The 25,765-nt window shown below is 36.6% G+C and overlaps 1 protein-coding gene across 2 annotated transcripts in view; it reads left to right on the forward strand.

The window, feature by feature from the left end:
- SEL1L2 (SEL1L2 adaptor subunit of ERAD E3 ligase) overlaps positions 1-25,765 on the forward strand; it is a 92,645-nt gene that overhangs the window by 6,028 nt on the left and 60,852 nt on the right. Inside the window, exons 3-7 of one of the 2 annotated variants that reach the window (XM_036009553.1) lie at positions 22,324-22,377; positions 22,816-22,875; positions 22,966-23,047; positions 24,313-24,467; positions 25,101-25,157. In XM_036009553.1, the coding sequence (XP_035865446.1) occupies positions 22,324-22,377; positions 22,816-22,875; positions 22,966-23,047; positions 24,313-24,467; positions 25,101-25,157 (408 nt within the window). The remainder of the gene's footprint in view (positions 1-22,323; positions 22,378-22,815; positions 22,876-22,965; positions 23,048-24,312; positions 24,468-25,100; positions 25,158-25,765) is intronic. The other variant, XM_036009554.1, reaches the window with a different exon arrangement.

The following is a 25,765-nucleotide window of genomic DNA, read 5'->3' on the forward strand; positions in this document are numbered from 1 at the left end:
AATAATTAATTCCACACCTAGAACTTTGTAATCATTCATTATAAAGAAGAATATAAATATTGCCCCCACTATTATTCTTCTACAATTTTTGCTATAACTATGTAGAATTTATTTTTTAAAATGAGATCACACATTAATTGCTGTTTCCTAATCTGCTCTTTATTCACTTAACAATACATTATAGACATCTTCCCATGTAAACACATACAGATCAACATCACCATTTTAAATAGCCATATAATTGCAATTAAGCTGTTGAATATTATTTTTACACCAAGCAAATTTTTGCAGTTAAATATAAAATAATTATATTTACAAAAATTTATAAATTACAAATTTAAAAATTTACAAATTTATAAATACTATAGAGTTAGTATACCTTCATTCTTCATATTTGGATAATCAAATGTAAAAAGTCGAGTTCCAAGAAAGACCAAATGTTATCATGTACAACACTAAACTGGTACCAACAAGCCCTTACAGTAAGATGGTGGAATAGGTAAATGCGGTATTCAATCCTCCCACAACCACCTCAAAATTACTATGAAACTACAGAACAACCATCATTCAGGACTGCCTGAAATCTAGCTGAACAGAAGTTGTACAACTAAGGATAAAAAGCCACATTGAGACTGGTAGGAGGGGCAAGACACAGAATTGACTGGTCCCACACCCACATGTGTTGGATAAAAATTAGGGGGGATATCTTGGATGCGGAGCCCCCTCCCAGAGGAGTGAAACATCACAGCCCCACACCAGGGCCCCCAGTCCATGGTTCAAGTGCTGAGAAATGGAGTTTCCATAACTTCTGGCTGTAAAAACCAGCAGAGATTATAGCTGAGTGAGCTGGATGGCTTATGGAGGCCCAAGAATTCCTCTTACAAGCTTGCACATGGACTTACTCCAATTCACTTGCTCTGAGTTCCAGTGCTGGGACACACAGGGTGGAACTGAGTTGTCCAGTATCGGGGCAAGAACTGGAGGGGCAGCTTTCTCCCAAACAGAAGTGTAAGCAGAGGCCATCGTTCCTTTTCTGGAACAGAGCCAGCAGGTGGGTACCATGTCTGAGGTTCCATCAACCTGGCTAATACAGTTTGCCCCACCCTGGTGATTCCCTGAGATCCCTCCACACCAACTTGTGGACCCACCCCAAGCCATTTCCCGTGGCTTTTCCATACAGCAGCCTATCTTAGCTCATGCTTCAGACATTCCTAAAATCTTTCAAACAAGAGCATCTAACCTCAGCATGTCCCATAACTCTTGCTAAGTGGTCCCAGGCCTGGCATTGGCAGCAGCTGGCCTTAGTTCACAGCTTGTCCTCTCCTGGGCACCTCTAGGCCCAGCATAAGAGGCAATCATCTACAGATCACTTTGCAACAATGCTGGGTGGCTCCATGCAAGGCATAGGTAACGGCTGACCTTGGTTTCATCTCCAGGGAGGCCCCAGAGCCAGCCCACCTGGTGGACAGCTTCAGGCCACATAGAAGTACCATGCAACTTCTTCCACAGGGACACACTCAAGGGGCAGACTTGGCGGGCACCAGAGCACCAAAGAAGTGAGCCCTTGTACAACTGATCCTCCATAATAGTCACAGCCAGCCCTCACAACCAATTGGCCTAGGGGTAAATCCTTCCTACTGAGGTGCCAACAACAATCAAGGCTCAACTACAACAGGGGCGTTTACACAGCCCACATGGGGGGCACACCTTGAGTGTCTGGCTTGGGTGACTGGGGAGGCTGTGCCACTGGGCCCTATAGGACACTTGCTACATAAAGCCACTGTGCCAAGCCTAAGAGTTGTAGTAGCTCGACCTAATACATAGAAACAAACACAGGGAGGCTTCTAAAATGAGGAGACAAAGAAACATGTCCCAAGAACTAAACAAAATGGAGACAAGCAATCTACTAGATGCAGTATTCAAAACACTGGTTATAACAATTCTCAGTGAATTCAGGAGAAGAGTAGATGAACTTAATGAGAACTTCAACAAAGAAATAGGAAACACCAAAATGGAAATAGAAGACATAAAAAAGAAACAGTCAAAAATGAAGAATGCACTGGCTGAGATGACAAGTAGAGCCCTTACTGGTATGGCTCAGTTGGATGAGCATTGTGCTGCAAAGCTAAAGGTCACCGGTTGAATTCCTTGTCAGGGCACATGCCTGGGTTGCAAGCCAGTTCCTAGTTGGGGTGCAGATGAGAGGCAACTAATTGATCTTTCTCTCACACATCAATGTTTCTCTCCCTGTCTTCCCCTCTCTCTAAAAAATAAATAAAACATTTTTTAAAAAAGCAGAAAATCAAAGTAGAGATTTGGAAGATAAGGAAGCAGAAACCACCCAATCAGAACAGCACAATGAAAAAAGAATACAAAAACAATGAGAATAGTGTAAAAACCTCTAGAACAACTTCAAGCATACCAATATTCACACCATGAGGAAGCCAAAAAGAAAAGAGAGAGAGCAATAAACTGAAAACGTCTCCAAAGAGGACATATGGAAGACCAATAGACATACAAAAAGATGCTCACCATCACTAGTCATCAAAGAAATGCAAATTAAAACCAAAATGAGATATCACCTCACACTAGTCAGAATGGCTATTATCAATAAATCAACAAACAAGTCCTGTTGAGGATGTGGAGAAAGGAGAACACTTTTGTGCTATTGGTGAAAATGCAGGTTGGTGCAGCCACTGTGGAAAGCAGTATGGAGATACCTCAAAAAATTAAAAATGTATCTCCCTTTAGACCCAGTAATTCCACTGTGTTACCCTATGTTCATTGCAGTGTTAATTACAATTGCCAAGATATGGAAGCAGCCCAAGTGTCCATCAGTAGGTGAGCGGATAAAGCAACTATGGGACATTTACACAATGGAAGACTACTTGGCCATAAAAAAGAAAATTTTACTCTTTGTGACAACATGGATGAACCTAGAGAACATTATGCTAAGTGAAATAAGCCAGTCAGAGAAAGACAAATACCATATGGTTTCTCTCATATGTGGAATCTAATGAAGACACTAAACTACCAAGCAAAAGAGAGACAGACTCATAGATAGAAAGCAGAATGACAGCTTTGGGGTGGGAGGAAAGAGTGGAGGTTAGGGGCTGGAGGGATTGAATAAAAAGGAAAAAGGACTTATGGACATAAACAACAGTGTGGTGATTGTAGGGGGTATAATGGTGATAAATGGTAGTGGGAAAATATAATAAAAAATGTAAAAGAACAGTAATTAGTAAATTGGAGAAAAATGGAAAAGAAAAGAAAACCTATGTAAAACATGATGAAAAACTTTCCTAACCTGGTAATAGAAATACACATACAAGTTCAGGAAGTACAGAGACCCAAACAATATGAACCCAAAGAAGTCCACACCAAGACATCATAAATAAAATGACAAAAGTGAAAAACAAGGAAAGGATCTTAAAAGCAGCAAGAGAAAAGCAGATGTCTTCAAGGGACCTTCCATAAGACTGTCAGCTGATTACTGAACAGAAATGTTGCAATCCAGAAGGGTTGGCAAGAAATACTGAAAATAATGAAAAGCAAGGACATACAAGCAAGATTACTCCACCTGGCAAATCTATCTTTGAGAATTCAAGGATAGATAGAGCTTCCCAGACAAGAAAAAGCTCAAGGAGTTTATCACCACCAAATCAGTATTATAAGAAATGTTGAAGGAACTTACTTAAAAAGAAGGGAAAAAAAACAAAAATATGAATAATTAAATGGCAATGAATACATATCTATCAACAATTGCTTTAAATGCAAATGGATTAAATCTTACAATCAAAAGACATATGAAGGCTGAATGGATAACAAAACAAGACCTTTACATGTGCTGTCTACAAGAGATTCACTTTAGATTGAAAGACAGACAGTCTAAAAGTAAATAGATAGAAAAAGATATTTCATGAAAATGGAAACAAACAAAAATAGTTGGGGTAATAATACTTATACTGGACAAAATAGATCTAAACAACAAAATAAACAACCAGAACAGAAATACACTCATAGATACAGAGAACATTTTGATGGCTGCCAGATGGGAGAGGGGGATGGAAGATGGGTGAAAAAGGTGAAGGGATTAAGAAATAGAAATTGGTGGTTGCAGAATAGTCAAGGGGATGTAATGTACAGCATAGGGAATATAGTCAATAATATTGTAATAACTGTATAGTGTTAGATGGAAATTAGATTTTTGGGGATGATCACTTAGTAAGTTACATGATGTCTAATCACTGGGTTGTACACCTGAAACTAATACAATATTATACATCAACTAATTAAAAATTAAAAATTATTTAAAATTTTTAAAAAGGAACAACCTAATTTCTTTCAAAACTAGTGAACATGTATTTTACTTTTCAAGGGGTATATTAATTAATTAAGTCAACAATTATTTCTTGGACATTGATTATGTGGTAAACATAATCTAGCTAATAGAGACAAAAAGATTAATAGGTCAAAGTGATTATTAGTCAATCTGAAATATAAACAAATAATTTCAGCACAATCCATGTGGACTCCAGTTAATATGTGTATAAAGTGCTTTAGCTCTCTCCTTGTCCACTGGGTGCTGAAGTTGGGTGGATGGCAGCAAACAGTCTCCACTAGAGGACCAAGCAGCCCAGCCTCACAACCCCGGACCTCTCCCTGTGCTGCCCACACCACCAGGCTCCTGGCCAGAAAAGAGACTTCCAGTCAAAATGAAGGCATAGGTAAACACAGCTCACCTCCTTGCACAACCACAGTAAAAATTACAACTAAATTACAAAACAACTATCACCCAGAATCATCAGAAAATCAAGCTGTATGGAAGTCTAACAACAAAGGAATTGAAGAAGTTACATTCATCCATACAGTTGCAAGGGCGAGAGACCCACAGCATGGAGATACAGAATGGGCAATCCCACATGTATGTGTGGTGGTTAAAAATTGGAAGGGATATCTCAGGAGCAAGGGATCCCAGCATTCCAGTGCCAGAAAGATAAGTCCCTATAACTTCTGGCTGTAAAAACCAGTGGGGATTGGGCCAATGGAAGAAACTGTGCGATTCTCAGACACCTCCTCTTAAAGGGCCCGCAGTAGACTTAGTACTTATGCAGACTCACTCTATCTGGGCTTCAGCACCAGAGCAGCAGCTGGAAGGGCACCACTGGCATATGGGGAGAAACTGAAGTGTCTGGCATCAAGAAGAATGTTGGGGGACAGGATCCTTCCAGACAAAAAGCTAGAGGCCAGGCAGCAGCCTTTGACCATTTTCTGAGCCCTCCTCCACACAGAGCCATAACACAGCAACAACATATCAGAGATTCTATTGATCTGGTTCATAAGGGTTGCCCTGCCCTGGCAATTACCTAAGGTTCTGCCCCATCCACCTTATGGGTGTGCTTTTCTACTATAGGCCATGCTATAACAGGGAGTCAAAGCAGCTCTATTATTAGGTACAATCTAAGAGACTGAATGTTTTTTCTTCTTTATGTTCCAGATAATTGATTTGATTCTTGGTCCCATCTACTCCATGGTTGATTACCTATAATTTTTTCTTTATTTTACTTCATGTAACCTTCATTTCTGCCTGGGTCTTTTTTTATGCTGTTGAAGTACACAATGAGTTCCTTGAGCATCCTAATAACCAGTGTTTTGAACTGTGTATCTGATAGATTGCTTATCTCCATTTTCCTTAGTTCTTTTCCTGGAGTTTTGTTCTATTCTTTCATTTGAGTCATATTTCTTTGTCTCATTTTGGCAGCCTCCCTGTGTTCATTTCCATGAGAGTCTGTTGTAGAGGTTCACAAGATCCTAGAACATACACAAGCCCACACATCCATGAATCTGCACCAGAAAGGCCCAATTTGCTTGTGGAAAGTGAGGGAAGTAACAGAAAGTGGGGTGAGAGCCAAGCAATCAAGCAGCATTATTCCTTCTCTGACCCTTTCCCCACATATAGTGCCACAATGCAGCAAAGTGGGTTGCCCACTTTGATGAATACCTAAGACTCTCCCTTGTACAACATAACAGGTTGGCTGAGACAAAGAAATATGGCCCAAATGAAAGAACAGATCAGAACTCCAGAAAAAGAACAAAGCAACTAGGAGACAGACAACCTGTATGATACAGAGTTCAAAACACTGGTAATCAGGATGCTCACAGAAATAATTGAGTTTGGTCACAAAATGAGGAAAGAAATGAAGGCTATACAAAGTAAAATAAAGGAAAATATACAGAGAAACAACTGTGAAGGAAAGGAAACCATGACTCAAATCAATGATTTGGAACAAAAGGGAAAAATAAATATCCAACAGGAACAGAATGAAGAAACAAGAATTCAAAAACATGAGGAGAGGATGAGAAAAACTCTGGGACTACTTTAAACATTCCAATATCCAAATCATAGGGGTGTCAGAAGGAGAAAAAGAAGAGTAAGAAATTGAAAACTTATTTGAACAAATAATGAAGGAAAACTTCCCCAATCTGGTGAAGGAACTAGACATGTAAGTCCAGGACACTCAGTGTCCCAAAGAAGTTGGATCCAAGAAGAAACACACCAAGACATGTCATAAGTTACTCAAGATTAAAGATAAGGAGAGAATCTTAAAAGCAGCAAGAGAAAAGTCGAGAGTTACCTACAAAGGAGTTCCCATAAGACTATCAGCTGATTTCTCAAAAGAAACGTTACAGGCAAGAAGGGACTGAAAAGAAGTATTCAAAGTCATGAAAGGCAAGGACGTGCATCCAAGACTACTCTGTCCAGCAAAGCTATCATTTAAAATGGAAGGGCAGATAAAGTACTTCCCATATAAGGTCAAGTTAAAGGGGTTTGTCATCACCAAGTCCTTATTATATGAAATGTTAAAGGGATTTATCTAAGAAAAAGAAGATCCCAAAAACTATGAACAGTAAAATGACAACAAACTCATAACTATCAACAACTGAACCTAAAAATAAAATCGAAAACTAAGCAAACAACTAGAACAGGAACAGAACCACAGAAATAGAGATCACATAAATCACTTTTAGCAAATATCAGTGGGGTGGGGGAGGGGAAGAATGGAGGAAGAAGGTACAGGGAATAAGCATAACTGGTAGGCACAAAATAGAGGGAGGTTAAGAGTAGTATAGGAAATGGAGAAGCCAAAGAAATTATATGTACAACACATGGACATGGACTAAGGTAGGGGACAATGCTAGAGGGTTGGGAGGGGGGTTCATGGCAAAGGAGGATAAAGGGGAGAAAAAAATTGGACAACTGTAATAACATAGATGTTTAAATAAAACAAGAAAAAAATAATTAAAAAATACAAGGCTAGGGTGAGGACCATCTGGGACAACTTCAAACATACCAACATTCCAATCATGGAAGTACCAGAAGGAGAGGAGGAAGAGCAAGAAATTGAAAATTATTTGAGAAAATAATGAAAGAAAACTTCTCTAATTTGGTGAAAGAAATAGACATACAATTCCAAGAAGCACAAAGAATCCCAAATACAATGGACCCCAAAAAGACCACAAGACACATCATAATTAAAATTACAAAGGTTAAAAATAAAGTGAAAATCTTAAAAGTAGCAAGAGAAAAGCAGATAGTTACCTACAAAGACTGTCAGCTGATTTCTCAAAAGAAACTTTGCTGTCCCTGCTGGCTAGAAGGGACTGGCAAGAAGTATTCTAAGTGATGAAAAGCAAGGACCTACAACCTAGATTACTCTATCCAGCAAAGCTATCATTTAGAATCAAAAGGCATATAAAGTGCTTCCCAGACAAGGTAAAGCTGAAGTAGTTTAACATCACCAAGTCATTATTATATGAAATGTTAAAGGAACTTATTTAAGAAAAAGAAGGTAAAAACTATGAACATTAAAATGGCAATAAATTCACAACTATCTAAAATTGAATCTAAAAGACAAACTAAGAAAACAAGCAGAACAGAAACATATAGATATGGAGTTCATTTGGAGGGTTATCAGTTGGGAGGGGAAAATGGGAGGAATGACACAGGGATTGAAAGGTACAAATTGTTAGATACAGAATAGACAGGGGGATGTTAAGAACAATATAGGAAATGGAGTAGCCAAAGAACTTATATGCACGACCCATGGACATTAACTAAGTCGGGTGGGGGGATTGATGGAGAAAATGAGGGCTAGTGGTCAAGGGGGTAAAAGGGGGAGAAATTGGACAACTGTAATAGTATTATCAATGAAATATATTTTAAAAAACATAACCAGAAGAAAGATGTTGTGGGAGACACATTACAAAATTGGTTTTTCTCTAATGAATTTACTAGAAGCATCCAAAATAACAAAAAGTGTTTTCAGCTTAGAAGAAAGCAAAATTTTTTTAAAAGTCTAGTTTTTTTTCCCCTAAAGAAAAGTGCTTTTGACACAGAAAAGGGTCTGACTAGCTCTCCTTAGATCAGGTAGAGAAGGCTTCGAGGAAGAAGTCACATTTGAACCCAGTCTAGAATATTGGATGTAGGTAATATAAAATTTATTTTTTTCTGTTTGATAAAATGTCAAAGTTCTTCTCCCAGAAAAGAAACTTCAAATTAACCTAAATGATACATTAAACACTTGGATTTTAGATCTGAACCCCAAGTTTCACTCCACAAACCCCAGTGAGTGTGGTTCTGTTACACAGTCACAGAACACTTTCTAATTCCAGTTAATTGACCTTCAATCTTTAGCCATTGTTTTTTAAGGAGAACCAGGTAGGAAAATGGAATTGGTTTAGTGCTAAATCAATACCAGAAAAAACAACTCTAAGTGTATGACTATTGGCCATGTGTTATCAAAGCCATCTTTGTAGAGAAGAACAGGCATTTGGGGTAGAAGCGTGGTGTAGTAGCAGAGCATGGGTTCCAGAATCAGTCTGACAGTGTGTGAATCCAGATTGTACAACCTAATGATGTCCATTCTTTTGTTCAGTCTTCCAGTATTCTTGAAAGTTACTTCTCTAAACCTGTTTTCCCACACATGAAAAGGGTATTATTAATAAGGTCCACACTATTCCAAAAGGTTGCTACAAGAACTAAATATCTTCAAGAATGTTTAGCAAATATTAAAGAACATTTAAAAATGATGTCATGTAACAATTTTAATTCCAACTTCTTTGCCTTTGAGTTAAGTTAGTCCTGGCTTTACATCTCAGCTCTAACACTGACCCTTTCGACCTGCCCTCTCTGAGTCTCAATTTCCTCATCTGTAAAATGAGGATAATATTTGTCTGATATATATGTGTGTTTGTCTCATGAGAACAAGAAGACAGAATGTGGGTGAGAACAAATTTATCACCTGAAAGGCTGACCTTGACCTGATATGCAAAATGCAACCACACTGTTTATTGAAATGGTACAATACTACTTAGCAAAATGTTCCAGTTCCAAGCTCCCCTTATGCCCGACATCCTGGACACCCTTATTCCTCACTTCAGAATCTCCCTCTTCCCCTGAACTCCCCATAATCTAGTGGCCAAACTGTTAACATCTGAATTAGCAGAGAGCCTACAGGACCCTGCTCCAATGCTACAATCAGAGTCTATTCTGAAATTTTGACTGTCATCACTGTCATCACTATAGGAAAATCTGTTTCCAGTAAAGAGCCCTATTGTAGTTTATTTTTCTCCTTGTACAACTAGTTAAAGAGGTTCTATGCTACAAACAATGCTTAATTTGGTGGCAGGTTGCTGGGACCGGGCTGGGCACATGCCACATTGATCACAGCTGTCTAATAGGGCTGGCCAGGTGACTTTCTCAAACTGTTTGTGCTAGTCTGGTACAGGAATACTGCCTACACTCATACTTAATATTGCTAGGAACTGTGAGGACAATGTAACAACAGAAATATGGCTATAGAAGCTATAAATGTACACCAAAATGATAATGAAAGGGAGAGAGAGGGAGGGAGAGAGAGAGAGAGAGAGAGAGAGAGAGAGAGGGAGAGAGGGAGAGAGATTGAGAGAGAGAGGAGAGAAAAAAGAATGAAGACACCTACCTCTGTCAGGGAAGAGGAAAAACAATCAGAAATACTAAAATGTATAGATGGGAGAGGCATGGAGTGCCAGAGATCTGGCAGAGACCTGAGTTAACAAAGAAAAATAATATATGTATTCATATTATAAAATGGTATTGAGGGGGTTGGAGAAAATGCAATTTCAGGCTATGTATAGAAGGAAGCTGGATGGAGGAAAAGGTGTAATTATTTCTTTTCATGCACATTGAATGCTTTACCTCACAAAATTCCAAATCAACTAAAAGAAATCACAATAAAAGCAATAAAAACATTTAAAGTTATGAACAGAGCCCATTTAATTAATTTTCAAAGAATCTGTACCATTCAAATAATGAGAACTATTAATTGTGTAGTCTTCTTGACAATGGTAGAAATTGAGGAAATAGCAGACAAAAAGGAGTCATACCCTAGAGGATGACCTATAAGATGTGTAATATTCTCACTGGAGGTAGATAAATTATTTATTTTTTATTTCTCTGATTCTCACTGAGGAAGCAAAAATTCAGAATTAGAACAACTAACTTTTCTTGATGATCTATTTTAATAGGAAATTTGTTAATTTGCCAAAAAAGAAAGTAGGGTTAAACATCATGGGCTTTAAGAACCAAGAAATGATTGGAGGCAAAATGGAGACAACTGTACATGGAGAACAATAAAAAAAGAAAAAAGAAGAATCAAGAAATGGATCATCCACATTGTACCACCTTAAAACTTAAATTAATCACTGTAATCTCTAAGTAATGGTATTATTTATGGTTCTTTTCTTTGTATTTATTTATATATTTTATTATACCTCCCTCTACTTATTTATATATCTATTATTTATTTATTTTTAGTGATGTAATCTTTTAAAAATTGTAGTTCTTCTACTACCATATATCCCCCATATACCTTCTTCCACCTCCACCCACCCGCATCCCCCCTACCACCCAGTAATCATGGCACTGACATAGAAATACTTCTACTTTTTTTCCTAAATTTCCTATTCATGGATATATATTACTGGGATACCAAAAAAAGTTATTTAACTTAGATAAATGTACTCTCTTGGTTACACAGCACAAAGTACTATGTAACTCATAATGTATCTCATAATGTATCACTATGTATCTCATAATTCACTATGTATCTCACTGTGTATCTCATAATTCAACTATGAATTCTGAGATATTCCATAATTCAACTAATGAATTATGAGATAATCCATTTTATTGTGTAAAAATAACTATAACTGATATATAATGAGAAAGATTTTACCATGCTTTGTGATTCTAGAATAATTCTATCACAATGGCAGATGCCACATATTCTTTCTTTATTTCAGATTTGAATTATAGAAGTGTTTCATAGAGGAGGGACTATAGTTATGTGCTATTACTAAGAAAAAAATAGTATTGATCTGATACTCACTTTGATAACTCTAGGATTACCTGTATAGGGCATTTCATCTTGACCTGTATAGAGAGAGCATTTCATTAAGAGCATCTTAATGCTCTTTTCGTAGAGAGTGCAGACAGGAACTAAGTTGTTCGTCAGGGTTGCTTCACACTTTTGTGTGGTATGCAATTTGAGCTAAAAGTAATGATCTCAGACACTTTCAAACCTTGTACAACAATGAATGAAAACTTGCTATCTTTTTTCTCTTTTAACAATAATGTCTAATATAACAAGTAAAAGGAGGAATATTTAATTTTTAAATTTTTATTATGGAACTTGAGTAATTATTTTTAAATATAATTAAATATTCTCTATGCTTAACTCTTTCTCTTCAAATCCCAGCTACTGTAACAGTTCCTTTAAAAAACATGGCACAATGACTGAGATTAGAATCAAGCCTTATAAACAAATTTAATTTGCAGAACTTGATGTTTAAAAACCACTGCAAATGTCATTGATGTCATCACTATGATATAGATTCTCTTTTGACTCACAGCATTTCTTTTCTGGATTAAAATTTAATCATTGTATAATCCATCTCCTTTCATCTTAGCTCTTATCTCAGAAAAAGATCAAATACAAAACCTAATTACTGTAAAGCTGTTACGCAACAATGCCCAAGTATAAAGAAATAGGACAGCCCTGACTGTAATCAGCATATTTACTACATGAAAGCCCATAACTTCTTTTGTCTTCCTCTAGTGCTGGCCATGATTTAAGGAGTGTGTGTGTGTGTGTGTGTGTGTGTGTGTATTCTGTCCAGGAAAAGTCAAACCATTGTTAATATAATGAGAACAGTTTGCACAACATTGATGTAACCGGGCAGCCAAGGAGAGTGGACTGGAATGCACACGCGTGAACAATGATGACTCCACTGTAGTAGTCAGTGGGTGCAGTAGACACCATTGAATGAGTATGTGTACTGTGTGTCCATTGCATTCAAAATGACTGAGCAAATAAGGCAACAAATCTGCATCAGATTTTGCATTGAGCTTGAACATTCCTCCATGGAAACTATTTGGATGATTCAGAAGCCTGCAACTAGGGACAACTGGCGACTGGCAGCTTCATCATGACAATGTGCCCACTCATGCATCATGTCTCGGCAGAGATTTTCATCAAACATCAAATCACCTAGGTGACTCAGCCCCACTACAGCCCAGATTTGGTACTGTGTGACTTCTGGCTTTTCCCCAAACTAAAATCACCTTTGAAAGGGAAGAGATTTCAGACTATCGATAAGATTCAGGAAAATATGACGGGGCAGCTGATGGCAATTGGGAGAACTGTGTGAAGTCCAAGGTCCCTACTTTGAAAGGGAATAAGGCATCATTGTCCTATGTACAATGTTTCGTATATGTATTCTTCTATTATATCTTGTATCATATATATTTGATACATATCAAATATGTATCGTGCTATATATGATATATAGATATATGTATGATATATAACACATATATCATACATATCTTATTATATATATGTTTATATACACACACACACACACATGCACATATATATATCCCTCCAGGAAATTAATTCAAAATCATCCATTATTATTTTTCTGCTAAAGAGACAGGGAGCATATCTCTGGGATGCTTCTTTGCAGCTGGTAAAATTATGATTTTAGTTTTTACTTTCTTGAGTGAGCTTTATACAGAGGAAAGCTCTTCTCTGCAGTCACAGGATAGAAATTTAACTCCCATACAATTCACTCCACAATTTCATGACCTTGCAGATTTCTCAGAAGGGTCAGGAAAAAAGTATGGTAGGCTCTGCACAAAAATGATACACCATTGGTGAAAGCATATTTTTAAAAGCAAGCTCAATTGAATAGCATGGTATCTTCATTTTCTTATATATAATATATTTGTTTACTATCAAAGTTTCTACATAAATAAAATAGATTCTAAATTGAGCAGAATCAGAAATTGCTAAGCATTGCAAGAAAAATAGAAATCAAATATTGGCTAGAGAGATTATTAAAAGGAACCAACTTAACCATTTCAAATACAAACTTACCAGGGTTAGAGGAGTACCAGGATTCCAGATGCCTTCCATTACTAGTAACAGCCTCTATGGTCAACTTTCCTAAAAAGATAATCTTGGAGACTAGAAACAAATTGGCTGAATCATAGAAAAAAAATTTTAAGTTTATGGAGGAAGTAGATTATACAAATTATACTTATAAACTACATATTACAGCTATAATGCTTTGGGAAACTGAACTGTGTAGTCAGTTCCCTAGTTTAAAAAGTAACATAGTTCATCCCTGGCTGGCGTAGCTCAGTGGATTGAGTGCGGGCTGCAAACCAAAGTGTTGCAGGTTCAATTCCCAGTCAGGGTACATGCCTGGGTTGCAGGCCATGGCCCCCAGCAACTGCACATTGATGTTTCTCTCTCTATCTCCCTCCCTTCCCTCTCTAAAAATAAATAAATAAAATCTTTTTAAAAAAAGTAACATAGTTCTTTGTCCTTCACATTGTAATAAAAGTTTGCAAACTTATTCATGTTCTGTTTTGATTGAATTATCAGATGTTGTTGGATCTTGATTTTAGGGATGCAGTTAACAAAGTCCTGCATGATGTTCTCATGTCCTAGATGAAAAAGTAGAAAATCCCATAAAATGAAACTGTACTATTTGTCAAGCAGCATGAGTTCCTTAAAAACAACTTGTATTAAGACAGCTGTTTTACAGGGTTGCTAAACTAAGAAATGGGAAAATTAGCCTTGGCTGGTGTAGCTCAGAGGATTGAGCACGGGCTGCAAAACAAAGCATGGCAGGTTCAATTCCCAGTCAGGCCACATGCCTGTGTTGCAGGCCACGGGCCCCCAGCTACCGCACATTGATGTTTCTCTCTCTCTTTCTCTCTCTCTCTCTCTCTCTCTCTCTCTGTCTCTCTCTCTCTCTCTTTCTCCCTCCCTTCCCTCTCTAAAAATAAGTAAATAAAATCTTTAAAAAAAAAGAGATGGGAAAATTGTGGTAGAGATGATAGCTTCATATTTTATCCATTGTAAGACCCTATTGACTATAAGTTATATAATTTTAAAATGAAAGTTATATAATTATATCATATAAATGCTGTCAATTAAACTATAAGCCAGTGTTTTCTTATTATAATTTTTGTTTTATTCCTATTAACAGTGCTATTTAAGGACAGCTGTCTGGTAACTCAGTTGTTCTTTTCTGATAATTACCACTGTTATGACTCTGGAGAATCTGCTACTGTTTGATGTTTATTTATATATTTCGCAGCTTATCTATAGATACTGATTTAACTCATCTAGATCACTTTCTCAAGATTTGCATAACTCAGTGAACTAATGTTTTCTAAATGATCAATACATGATATAAAATCATGTATGGGTAAAAAAACGCCATTCAAAATGCAAGATAGACCAATTGATTTCAATGTAAGAGAATAGGAAAAGTTCATTGATATGATTTCAAATTCCACATTGTAACTAATCTTTACAAAGTTATCAATTACTGTTGAGTTTTGGCATGGAGCCAAAGAAGAGAATACATAATTAGCTGAAAGTATAGGTTCTGGCCAAGATGGAGGTATAGGTAGAATCCCTTCGCTTCCTCGCACAACCAAAATGTGGATAACAACCAATCTAAAATCAATAAATAACCAAAAGCACCACAAAATCAAACAGCATGGAACTCTGACAACCAAGGAATTAAAGAAAAAATGAACCATAACAACCAGACTGGTAAGGCATGGACAGCACAGGCCAACTCAGAAAAACCACAGCAACTGGGCAGACCATGGGGGTGGGGCTGGCTGCCGAGTTCAGTGGGCTGTGCAGGCAGGGCTGACTTAAGGGGAAAACTGAGACCCAGAGCTGACTGTGGGCTATGGCTGGGGTTGCCACAGTGGAAGATACTCCCAGTCTCACATGAGAGTTTTAAGTTCATTGAAAAGTGCGATAGAGATGAGCAGGCAAGCCACACTGTTCCCTCTCTGGCGCCTCCACCACATACAGTGCTGCAGTGCCGCAAGGAGGGTCGCCCTGCCCTGGTGAATTCTTATGGTCCCGCCCCCTTACACACTGATCAGCTGCTGAGACAAAGAAGTACAGCCCAAATGAAAGAACAGAGCAAAGCCTCAGAAAGAGAACTAAGCAAGGAGGAGATCACTAACCTATCTGATGGAGAATTTAAAGCCCTGGTAATCAAAATGCTCACAGATCTGATTGAGCTTGGTCAAAAAATGAAAAAACAAATGAAGGATGCCCAAAGTGAAATACAACAAAATATTCAGGGAACCAACAGTGACAGGAAGGAAACCAGGACTCAAAGCAATGATTTGGAACAAAAGAAAGAAATAAACATCCATCCAGAAGAAAAGGAAGAAACAAGAATGCAAAGAAATGAGGAAAGTCTTAGGAACCTCTGGGACAACTTGAAACGTTCCAATATCTGAATTATTGAGGCAGTCACCAGCCGGCAGTAACCGCAAGCACTGCTGATGCTCGAGATACGAGAAAAATACACACAGACTACTGAGTCCTGTGGAGGAATAGGAATGGAACGGCCACTCTCTCAAGGGGAGAGCACGAAACCTTCCCTCCTGAGCAGGCTTTTATTAAGAATACAGATACAATTTGTTGATTACAGTCTGGCAGGGAAGATCAAACAAGTAGGTAACTTTCAAAGAGCTGAAAGGGCTTCCACTGAGTTTGGGGTTTTATCACCTAAAAACTACAGGACCTAAAAGACTAGGTTCATTTCTTACTAGTGCCTTCATATTCTAATTCAAGAGCATCCTCAGCAAGCAGGTTTCACAGGATCTTGCATACTCCCTGTCTCAGGTCTAATCACTCTGGGGGTCCGCTGACTCTGGTCTGGACTGCACTGCCCCTGTTATTTCTGCAGACCTGAGTTGGGCAGAGGAGACAAAGGCAGCCAGAAGATTTGGATTTCTCACAGATAGAATAAGGGCTCAGGCTTTGTCAAAGCCAAGGGGGCAGGGGTCAATCAACCTCTCATTTCCACAGCCCTCTGAGTCTCTTCCCTGAGAGCCTTCTCATGTGATTGTACCTGTCTAAGATCCATCCTCCTCTGAGGAATGTTACCCATCGTTGGCTAACTGACCAAGCAATGGTGGGGGCAGACATGGAGCAGACAGCACTCATGCCAGGGAGACAGGCTTGTTTCCTTAGTGTCTCTCACTCAGCCTTAGCTATGGGGGGGGAGGGCGTTGCAGCTCCTGAAACCAGGCAGGGCAGATATCAACAAATTATAGGGGTGCCAGAAGGAGAAGAACAACAGCAAGAAATTGAAAGCTTGTTTGAACAAATGAAGGAAAACTTCCCCAATCTGGCAAAGGAAATAGACTTTCAGGAAGTCCAGGAAGCTCAGAGAGTCCCAAGGAAGTTGGACCCAAGGAAGCACACACCAAGGCACATCATCATTAAGTTACTCAAGATTAAAGATAAAGAGAGAATCCTAAAAGCAACGAGAGGAAAGGAGACAGTTACCTACAAAGGGGTGCCCATTAGGATATCAGCTGATTTCTCAAAAGAAGCTCTGCAGGCAAGAAGGGGATGGAAAGAAGCATTTGAAGTCATGAAAGGCAAGGACCTACCTCCAAGATTACTCTATCCAGCAAAGCTTTTGTTTAAAACGGAAGGGCAGATAAAGTGCTTCCCAGATAAGGTCAACTTAAAGGAGTTCATCATCACCAAGCCATTATTATTACATGAAACTTTAAAGGGACTTATCTAAGAAAAAGAAAATAAAAAATATGAACAGTAAAATAACAACAAATGAACTCACAACTATCAACAAATAAACCAAAAAGAAAAGAAAAGCAATGAAAACAAAAACTAAGCAAACAACCAGAACAGGAACAGAATCAGAGAAATGGACATTACATGGAGGGATTTCAGTGGGGAGGGGGAAGGGAGGGATGGGGAGAAAATACAGGGAAGAAGAAGCATAATTAGTAGACATAAAATAGATGGGGCAAGATAAAAAATCGTATAGGAAACAGAGGACTCAAAGAACTTATATGTACAACCCATGGACATGAACTAAAGAAGGGGGATGCTGGAAGGTTGGAGAACAGAGAAGAGGAGGATAAAGGGAGGAAAATTGGAAAAACTGTAATAGCATAATCAATAAAAATGCTTTAAAAAATTAGCTGAAAACCTATTAAAATACTGTTTTCTACTGTTATTTTATTTTGTAGTTTTTTCTTTTACCTTTTGGCTATATAAGCTTAAGTTACTTGTTATTAAAACATTTAAAGCTATATATTTTCCTCTGCATCTGGCTTTACCTGTATTCTATAACTTTTACATGTAGTGTTATCATCATCATTGACTTCTTAATAAGTGATTTCAGTTTCTATTTTATCTTTGCCTTTTTCTAAAAATTAAGAGACTTGGAATTAATCAGCTAAATTTTAAGCTATCTTCTTGTTAATATTTTTTGTTTTATTGCTTCTAGTTAAAAATGAGGTATCAATTATATTTTTTAAATAAATTGACATTTTTCTTGGTGTGATTATTTTTTGAAAATTATTTTTCAAAATTTTAGCTTTTTAATTTTGTTAGGATACTTTCCCATATAGATTTAATTTTGTATTTATACATAGTCAGTGTGTTCTTTTTTTTGTCTCCCTCAATTCTCTCTGTGAAATGTCCTTCCTCGCATTCTTAGTTCATTTGGTACAATGAACTAAGGGGCTTCTCCTTTCTGAATCTAGCATCAGGGTCACATGACATAGGTTCATCCAATCAGACTGATTGATCAGTGATATTTTTTTGCACATTTTTTAGTATATTTTTTCAATTACCATTTACATTCAATTTTTTTGCATTAGTTTCAGGTGTACATCATAGTGATTAGATAATCATATACTTTACAAAATATTCCTCTGATATTTCCAGTACCCTCAGGTGTTTAAAAGACAGAGTGTTGCAAAAAAAAAAATTGATTTATTGAGTACCAAGTTACTATGCATTTAAGGCAACTAAGTACTAAAGCAGCACAATTAACTTAATCAACATCCCATCAACATTAATAGTTGAAGAATGAGTCAGTAGTTTGGAAGAAACATTAGAGGTAATCAAGAAACACTCCCTTAAGAAATGTTGGACTGCTGATATTCTTAATGGCACAATGATATCAGGTTGAACAAAGACAGTTACTAGGTTTTCTAAATTTAAAACTGATTCAGTCAGACTCTGAATGAGAATTTAGGAAAAACCTTAATTTACTTAGCTTATATGTACCTTTTCATGTAACCAAAGACTGACAAGATAAAAATCCATGTGTTGTTTTTAATCCTCACCTGAGGACATTTTTATTGATTTTTAGAGAGAGGGAGAGAGAGAAACATCAATGTGAGAGAGAAACATCACTCAGTTACCTCCTGTACATGCCCTGACTGGAAGTCGAACTTATAACCTATTGGTGTTAGGACAATGCTCCAACTAACTGAGCCACCCATCCAGGACAAAATCCATGACTTAAATGAAACTAGCATATTTACTTTTCCTATGATACAGCATATGAAGAATACAAAACCATGTAAATGGTGATTTGGAGCACTTCCTTGATTCATGATAACATGCCAGCAGTTTTACTTACCATTGCTCTTCATCATCAGTGATAATGTCATTGATGAAAAACTTAAATAATATCTTTGAAGTATTATAAAAATAGTATTAACCTTGAAGACCTTTTGAAAGGTCTTGATGATCCAAGTAAACCACAACCTATACTCTGATAACCACAGAGTTAGGATAAAGGTTTAGCTGGGTATGACCAAGACCCAGAATAAACTGTCATACACAAAACAGAATCGTCGTTTTCACTGCTGTTAAATTTGAGTGAAGAAGGTAGCTCTGCTCAGTAAAATCATCAGGAACTCTTTCTATTTTGTGGCTTTGCCATCTTTGGGGGGTTGCCCTTTTCTGCATCGCCCAGGTTGGTTCAGCATCATGTCAGCATTCCAGCTAGTGGGAAAGAGGGGAAAGGCAAGGCATACCTTCAATATCATGACCTGGAAGTTGCTCACATCACTGTCATAAATGTCTGTTGGTCACAACTTAGTCACATGACCACATCTGACTGCTAAGGAGGCTAAAGAACACACATGACACTGCTATTATTTGACCTACAACACTTTTACATCCTTATGGTTCATCCTTACAGTCTTTTTTGGTTACCACATCCTCAGCTATAAATTAAGAGGCTTTTTTACCCTAGAAGGAGAGGGATTCCAAGGTACAACCAGCAATCTCTGCCACATTTTCTCAATAAAAGGAATTTAATTTAATTTTTAAGAGTTTATTCTTGATGGTGTGCATTTTATGGGTTTGTACAAACATATAATGCCATGTGTCCCACCATTATAGTATCATACGGAGTATTTTCACTACCCTTCAAAATCCTCTGTACTGCACCTATTCATTCTTCTCCCCCCATCCACTGGCAACCACTGACTGACCTTTTTACTGTCTGAAGGTTTACTTTTTCCAGAATGTCATGTAGTTGAAATTATCAAGAATGTAGCCTTTTCAGACTGGCTTCTTCTGCTTGGTACTATTCATTTAAATTTCCTCCATGAATTTTTGTGTCTCAATAGCTCATTTCTCTTCAGCACTGAACAATATTCCATTCTCTAGCTATATCAGTTTATTTACTCATTCAGCTACTGAAAACATCTTGGTTGCTTCCAAGTTTTGACAATTATGAATAAAGCTGTCATGAACATCCATGTGCAGGTTTTTGTGTAGACATGAGTTCTGTCTCATTTAGGTAAACACCAAAGAGTGTGATTGATAGATCATATGGTAAGAGTATATTTAGTTTTGTGAGAAACGTCCAAACTGTCTTCCCAAGTGACTATACCATTTTGCATCCTCACCAGCAATGAATAAGAGTTCCTGTTGCTCCACAACCTCACCAGCATTTGCTATTGCCCTGGATTTGGGCCATTTAATTTCATTTTTGATACAGTAAGGTATTTTTTCTCCACTTCCCACTCCTTTATCTCCCACCAATGACTAATCAAGCTAAAATGCTAATCTTGGCACCTAACATGCAAGTAAGCATTATTTTTATCCTAATGTATAACAGTGGCATAGAAACACATAATCTGGGGAGGCAACATAAAGACATGTTATATTCAGTTTCATTGATATAAAATATAGAATAAATGGCATGTGTAGAATACAGAAAAGTCACTCTGAGGATTTATTATTGATATCTGCTGCATTCTTTAAGGAAAACTTGAGAAATCTTTTAAAATTCTAAAGCTTCTGTATAATGAAATAGCAGCATAATCAGTGATGAAAGACAAATGGTAAGATAAACTAGGAGGAAATATTCACCGAAATATATAACAAATGAATGACTAATACATACAGTTTATATAGAGATCCTAAACCACCACAAAGAAAGATAAATAAACATAGTAGTAATGATCAAAGGATATGAATATTCAAGTGACAGAAGAAATTAAATGGCTAGTTAATAAGATGCTTAATTTCACCAATAATTTGGAAAAATCCTAATATAAACAAGATTTTTTTATTTATTAGACTAGTAAAACTAAAAAATTGAAAATCAAAGATATCTAGCATTGGTGAGAATATGGGGGAATGGATAATTCACATACTTTTGGTAAGAGCATAAATTTGCATAATACATTGGTAGGCAATTTGTCAGTAACTATTTACATTTTCACTGCATATACACTTTGACTCAGCAATTCCATTTTCAGTTATTTGTTCCAAAAATATATATATACCTGTGAATGTACAAGATTTGCAATGTATTTAGTAAGAGATGAAAAATCTAAACGTCTAACATTAGGGGAATGACTATGCTATGAAATTATGTCATGTCCACCCATAAGTATGTATGGGCAGAAGACAATCTCCAAAATATATCAGAAAGTGAAAAAAATTAATTTATGAAAGTTTGGTGATACATGGAACACATACATTAAAATTTGTCTACAATGGTTAAGAGTAGTAAACAAATTGGAGGGTATAATAATGAGGGGAGATTTGCTCTATGAGATATCAAGATATACTTTAGACCTAGCCAGTGTGGCTCAGTTGGAGTGTCAGCCATACACCAAAAGGCTGTGGGTTTGATTCCGGGTCAGAGAACATACCTAGCTTATGGGTTTGATCCCCTGATCAGGCTGCATGGAAGACAACCAATCAATGTTTCTCTCTCACATCAATGTTTCTTTCTCTCTCTAACATATATATATATATATATATATATATATATTTTAAGATATACTTTAAGCTACAATGATCAACATAATTGCATGCCACATTGTGTTCATTCATCACTGATGATGGACACTTGGGTTGTTTACAACCTTAGCTATTGTGAATAATGCTCTATAAAGATGGGCATACAACTATCTCTTTGAGATCCTCTTTTCAATTATTTTGCATATATACCTAAAAGTAGAATTGCAGGATCATATTGTAATTCTATTTAACTTTTTGAGGAATCATCAGGTTGTTTTCCACAATTGCTGCACTGTTTTACATTCCCACAAAATTTCTTCATACCGTTGTCAACACTTCCTATTTTCTGGCTTTGCTTGTTTGTTTGCTTTGAAAGTAGCCATCCTAATGGATATGAAATGATATCTGATTACATTTTTCATTTGTATTTCCCTAATAGTTATGTTGAGTATCTTTTCATGTGCTTCTTGGCCATTTATATATTATAGGCACTTTGTTGTGGTATAAGAAATAAGATAATGCTAATTATAATGAAGCAAATATTTAAAATACCCCTTACCAATGTAGATAAGAATAATTGTGAAATAAATAAATTGATTGATTAACTTTTTCTTTTGGGCTTTAGGCATTAGGATTTTTGTCTTCTTATGGAATAGGAATGGAATATAATCAAGCCAAGGTAAGGTCATTCTACTTTTTCTGAACAAAACTGATTTTTTAAAGAGACATTGAATAGAGATTCTACTCTTTAGATAAAAGGGCTCACTGTAGCACAGAGATTAAAAGCACCAGCTAAATAGTCAGAGAAGTTTAGGATTAAAATACTGTAACTTTCTTAATGTCCCATATTCCAATTTCTTCATTAAAGGTAGATAACCCTACTTCATAGGGATTTTGTGACAATTAAATAAATTTCATGTACAATTCCTTTTTGTAGGCTGCAGAGCTCAGTAAGACAGCCCACAAAATGTCAGCTGTCTTTACAGAAGAAGAGAATGAAATATGGAATTTATTTTGGAGCTCTTAAAGGTTCATTTCTGTGCTAGGAATAAAAGGGCAATGATTAGTTTGAGTTTCAAATTTAGATTTTATATACATGTGTGTTTTTTAACTTTAGGCACTAATATATTACACCTTTGGAAGTGCTGGAGGAAGCATGATGTCCCAGATGATACTGGTTTGTAAATTAAATATTCTTGGATCCAAATATTTGTATTATTATTATAGTACTATCAGAATATTAAGAATATATATGCCTGTGTTTTAGGGGTACAGATATTTGTCAGGAATCAATGTTCTACAGAATTGTGAAGTTGCCCTATATCATTACAAGAAAGTGGCAGAATATAGTGAGTAATCCACATAATTTATTTTAAGATAAACATACTTTCCAAGCAATTAAAAACTAAATCAATGCCAATTGACAGATTTATGAAAGTATTAAAAGTGTATGCTTTTAACACCTGTTATAATACAATTCTTTTAATACAGTGTAGAGTTTTCTGATTTCTTGTAGTTATTTTTCCAAAAGTTTTACATGATTGTGCTCATCTTTTATTTTTGTTATTACATGTCCCCAGACAATTATGCTTTACTTGTTCTTGTTTTGTTCTTCACTTCTACTAAGAATTTGAATGTAGTATCAATAAATATTAACATTTAGAATATGAGATGACTTGTTTAAAATGCCTGTGGAAGTGGATGTAACATGCATACATTGGTGATCTCTATTCCTACACTTGAGAACAATTCAAGTATCCTTTGTCTACAAAAAACAGCATGAGATTAACATACCATATTTTACTATATATAACGTTTAGTACTAAACCCATGGTTTACTACAGCACATGTATAATGCACATCCTTATTTTTCCCTCAAAAATTTGAACACAATTGTGCATTATACACAACAAAATATGGTATAGTCCTAGAATAATTATCAAGGCTGTATGTAACATTTCGTCTTGCAACATCACTGAACCAGACTACATACTAGAATATTAAATAAAAGTCTGCCAAGAAGTGAATAAGGAGAAGTCCATTTGATTAGTTTCTATAGTCAGAACAACATGTAAATATATGTTTTTGCATTATTAGGATCTGAGAAAAGAAAGGAAAATAACTACTTTTGAATTTAAGATGCTGTACATAACTATATATATATATATAGTTCAAATTGCATGCTTTATTAGGTTTATTCAAGCATAGTTATCTTTATATTTATTTTCAGATTATCCATAGGAAGTAATTAAGGAGCAGTTATTACTCTTATATTGTAGTTTCAGTCTCTGGAAGTCAATAGTGGAAGGGGTCAGTTGCCTTCTAAAATCTGTAAAAGCTGTCTTTTTCTTGAAACTGCTTGACCAAGATCTTTAGTAGGGTCTGAAACATGTTGATACAATATTTGTATGGGTTGCAAAGCTTTCTTGCACTTTTCTCAGAACTAAATACATTCAGCAAATTTATATCACCTGAAGATATTTCCCTTCTGTTAATAGACTAGATCTCTGCACAATTTAAAGAGAATAGGACTGACTAACAGTTTTCTCTAAGTTGACTGTTACCTCTTGCAACCTGTGTGTTCCGACTATTCTCTTGCTTGTTTTATTCACAGTTGCTGAAAAATTGGAAAGAAGTGAAGGTATCCCAGTGGAAAAAGTGAGACTAACTGAGATACCTGAAAATCTGCATTCCAACAGTGGAATTCTGGATTGGGACATATACCAATACTATAAATTTTTGGCAGAAAGAGGAGATGTTCAAATACAAGTAATGTATACAGACAAGTTTAATTTTAAGAACATGCATATTACCAAGTGCTTGGTTTGTTCTGAGAACTAGAGTTAAAAATTCTCCATCTTAAGTGAGAAAGGGAAGACGCAGTCTTTCCTCTTTCTCCTTTTATGTCCCCTGCCATTTGCAGTTCCTATGGTTTATAGGAAAGCCAGTAATGGCAATTTTTTTACATTCACTCCTAAAAATGCATTTTTAAAAAGCCTAGATTTTAATTATAGAAGAAAGCACCATCCAATGTTGGTTTTAATATAAATGAACTTACCAGGATCTTTCTTACCAGGATCTAGACATGTTCTGTCTTTGGGAATGAGAATGGGATGGTGTGTGTATCACCTTTTAGAGTCAAGAGTTAAGGCCTCTAGGGTTATGTGCCCAGGTAGTACTGTATATAGCAGGCCACTCATTAAAGAAGTTATATGCTCAGCATCAACAAATTACCCAATCAAAGATATAGCCTGGAATATTTCCCTGCTTCTTTTTTAAAGACATATCAACTGCATCAAAGTGAATCAATATACTATAGTAAAATCACCAAGTAAAATTTTTCTTTCCTTTATTTAAATTAATAGCACTGCTAAGATAATTTTCAAAAATCCTCTTTCCCAGGTTTCTCTTGGACAATTACATCTGATTGGGGGGAAAGGTCTAGATCAAGATTACTACGTAAGTCAATCTCAAGATTCCATCATGTGGAGTGGGAAGGGTAGTAGTGAGGTAGGATGATGGGCCAGTGAAAAAGGAAGGGGTAGTAGACGAGTTGCTGGGGAAAGCTCGCTGCTGCTTCCTTAGTCAGATTAGCTTTCCAGCTTTTGAGGAAAAACAAAGTTCACCAGAGGCAACACTTTTCCTACCTGTTTCCCAGTACAAAGGTATAGAAGCTTCAGAAAGAGCAGTTGAGGCAGGGCAGTTTCCATACTCTGAACTTTGCCTCTTTCCACCCAAACACACTTTTAGACTGAGGTGAGGGAAGAGGATACCTCCACCTGCTGGCCTTGGACATTCCCCAAAGGTCAGTGGTGAAAAGTCCACCTGGGAGTTTCCTACTAACAAGCCTGTGGACCAGCCTCAACCCCATCTGGTTAGATCAGAGGACAAACAGTTTTCAATGTAATTAGTAGAAGTATTATTAAGCATATTGATAAATTAGTATAGTTTCTTCAATTATTTTGCTTAACCTTACCTTATCCCAATGAGGTTAGATGATTAATTAACAATTCAAATTTAGTGAACAAAAAGCAAATAAAGTTGACTACACAGGATCCTCCTCAGTT

Source organism: Phyllostomus discolor, chromosome 9 (genome assembly GCF_004126475.2).
Source record: "Phyllostomus discolor isolate MPI-MPIP mPhyDis1 chromosome 9, mPhyDis1.pri.v3, whole genome shotgun sequence".
NCBI classification, from domain to species: Eukaryota; Metazoa; Chordata; class Mammalia; order Chiroptera; family Phyllostomidae; genus Phyllostomus; species Phyllostomus discolor.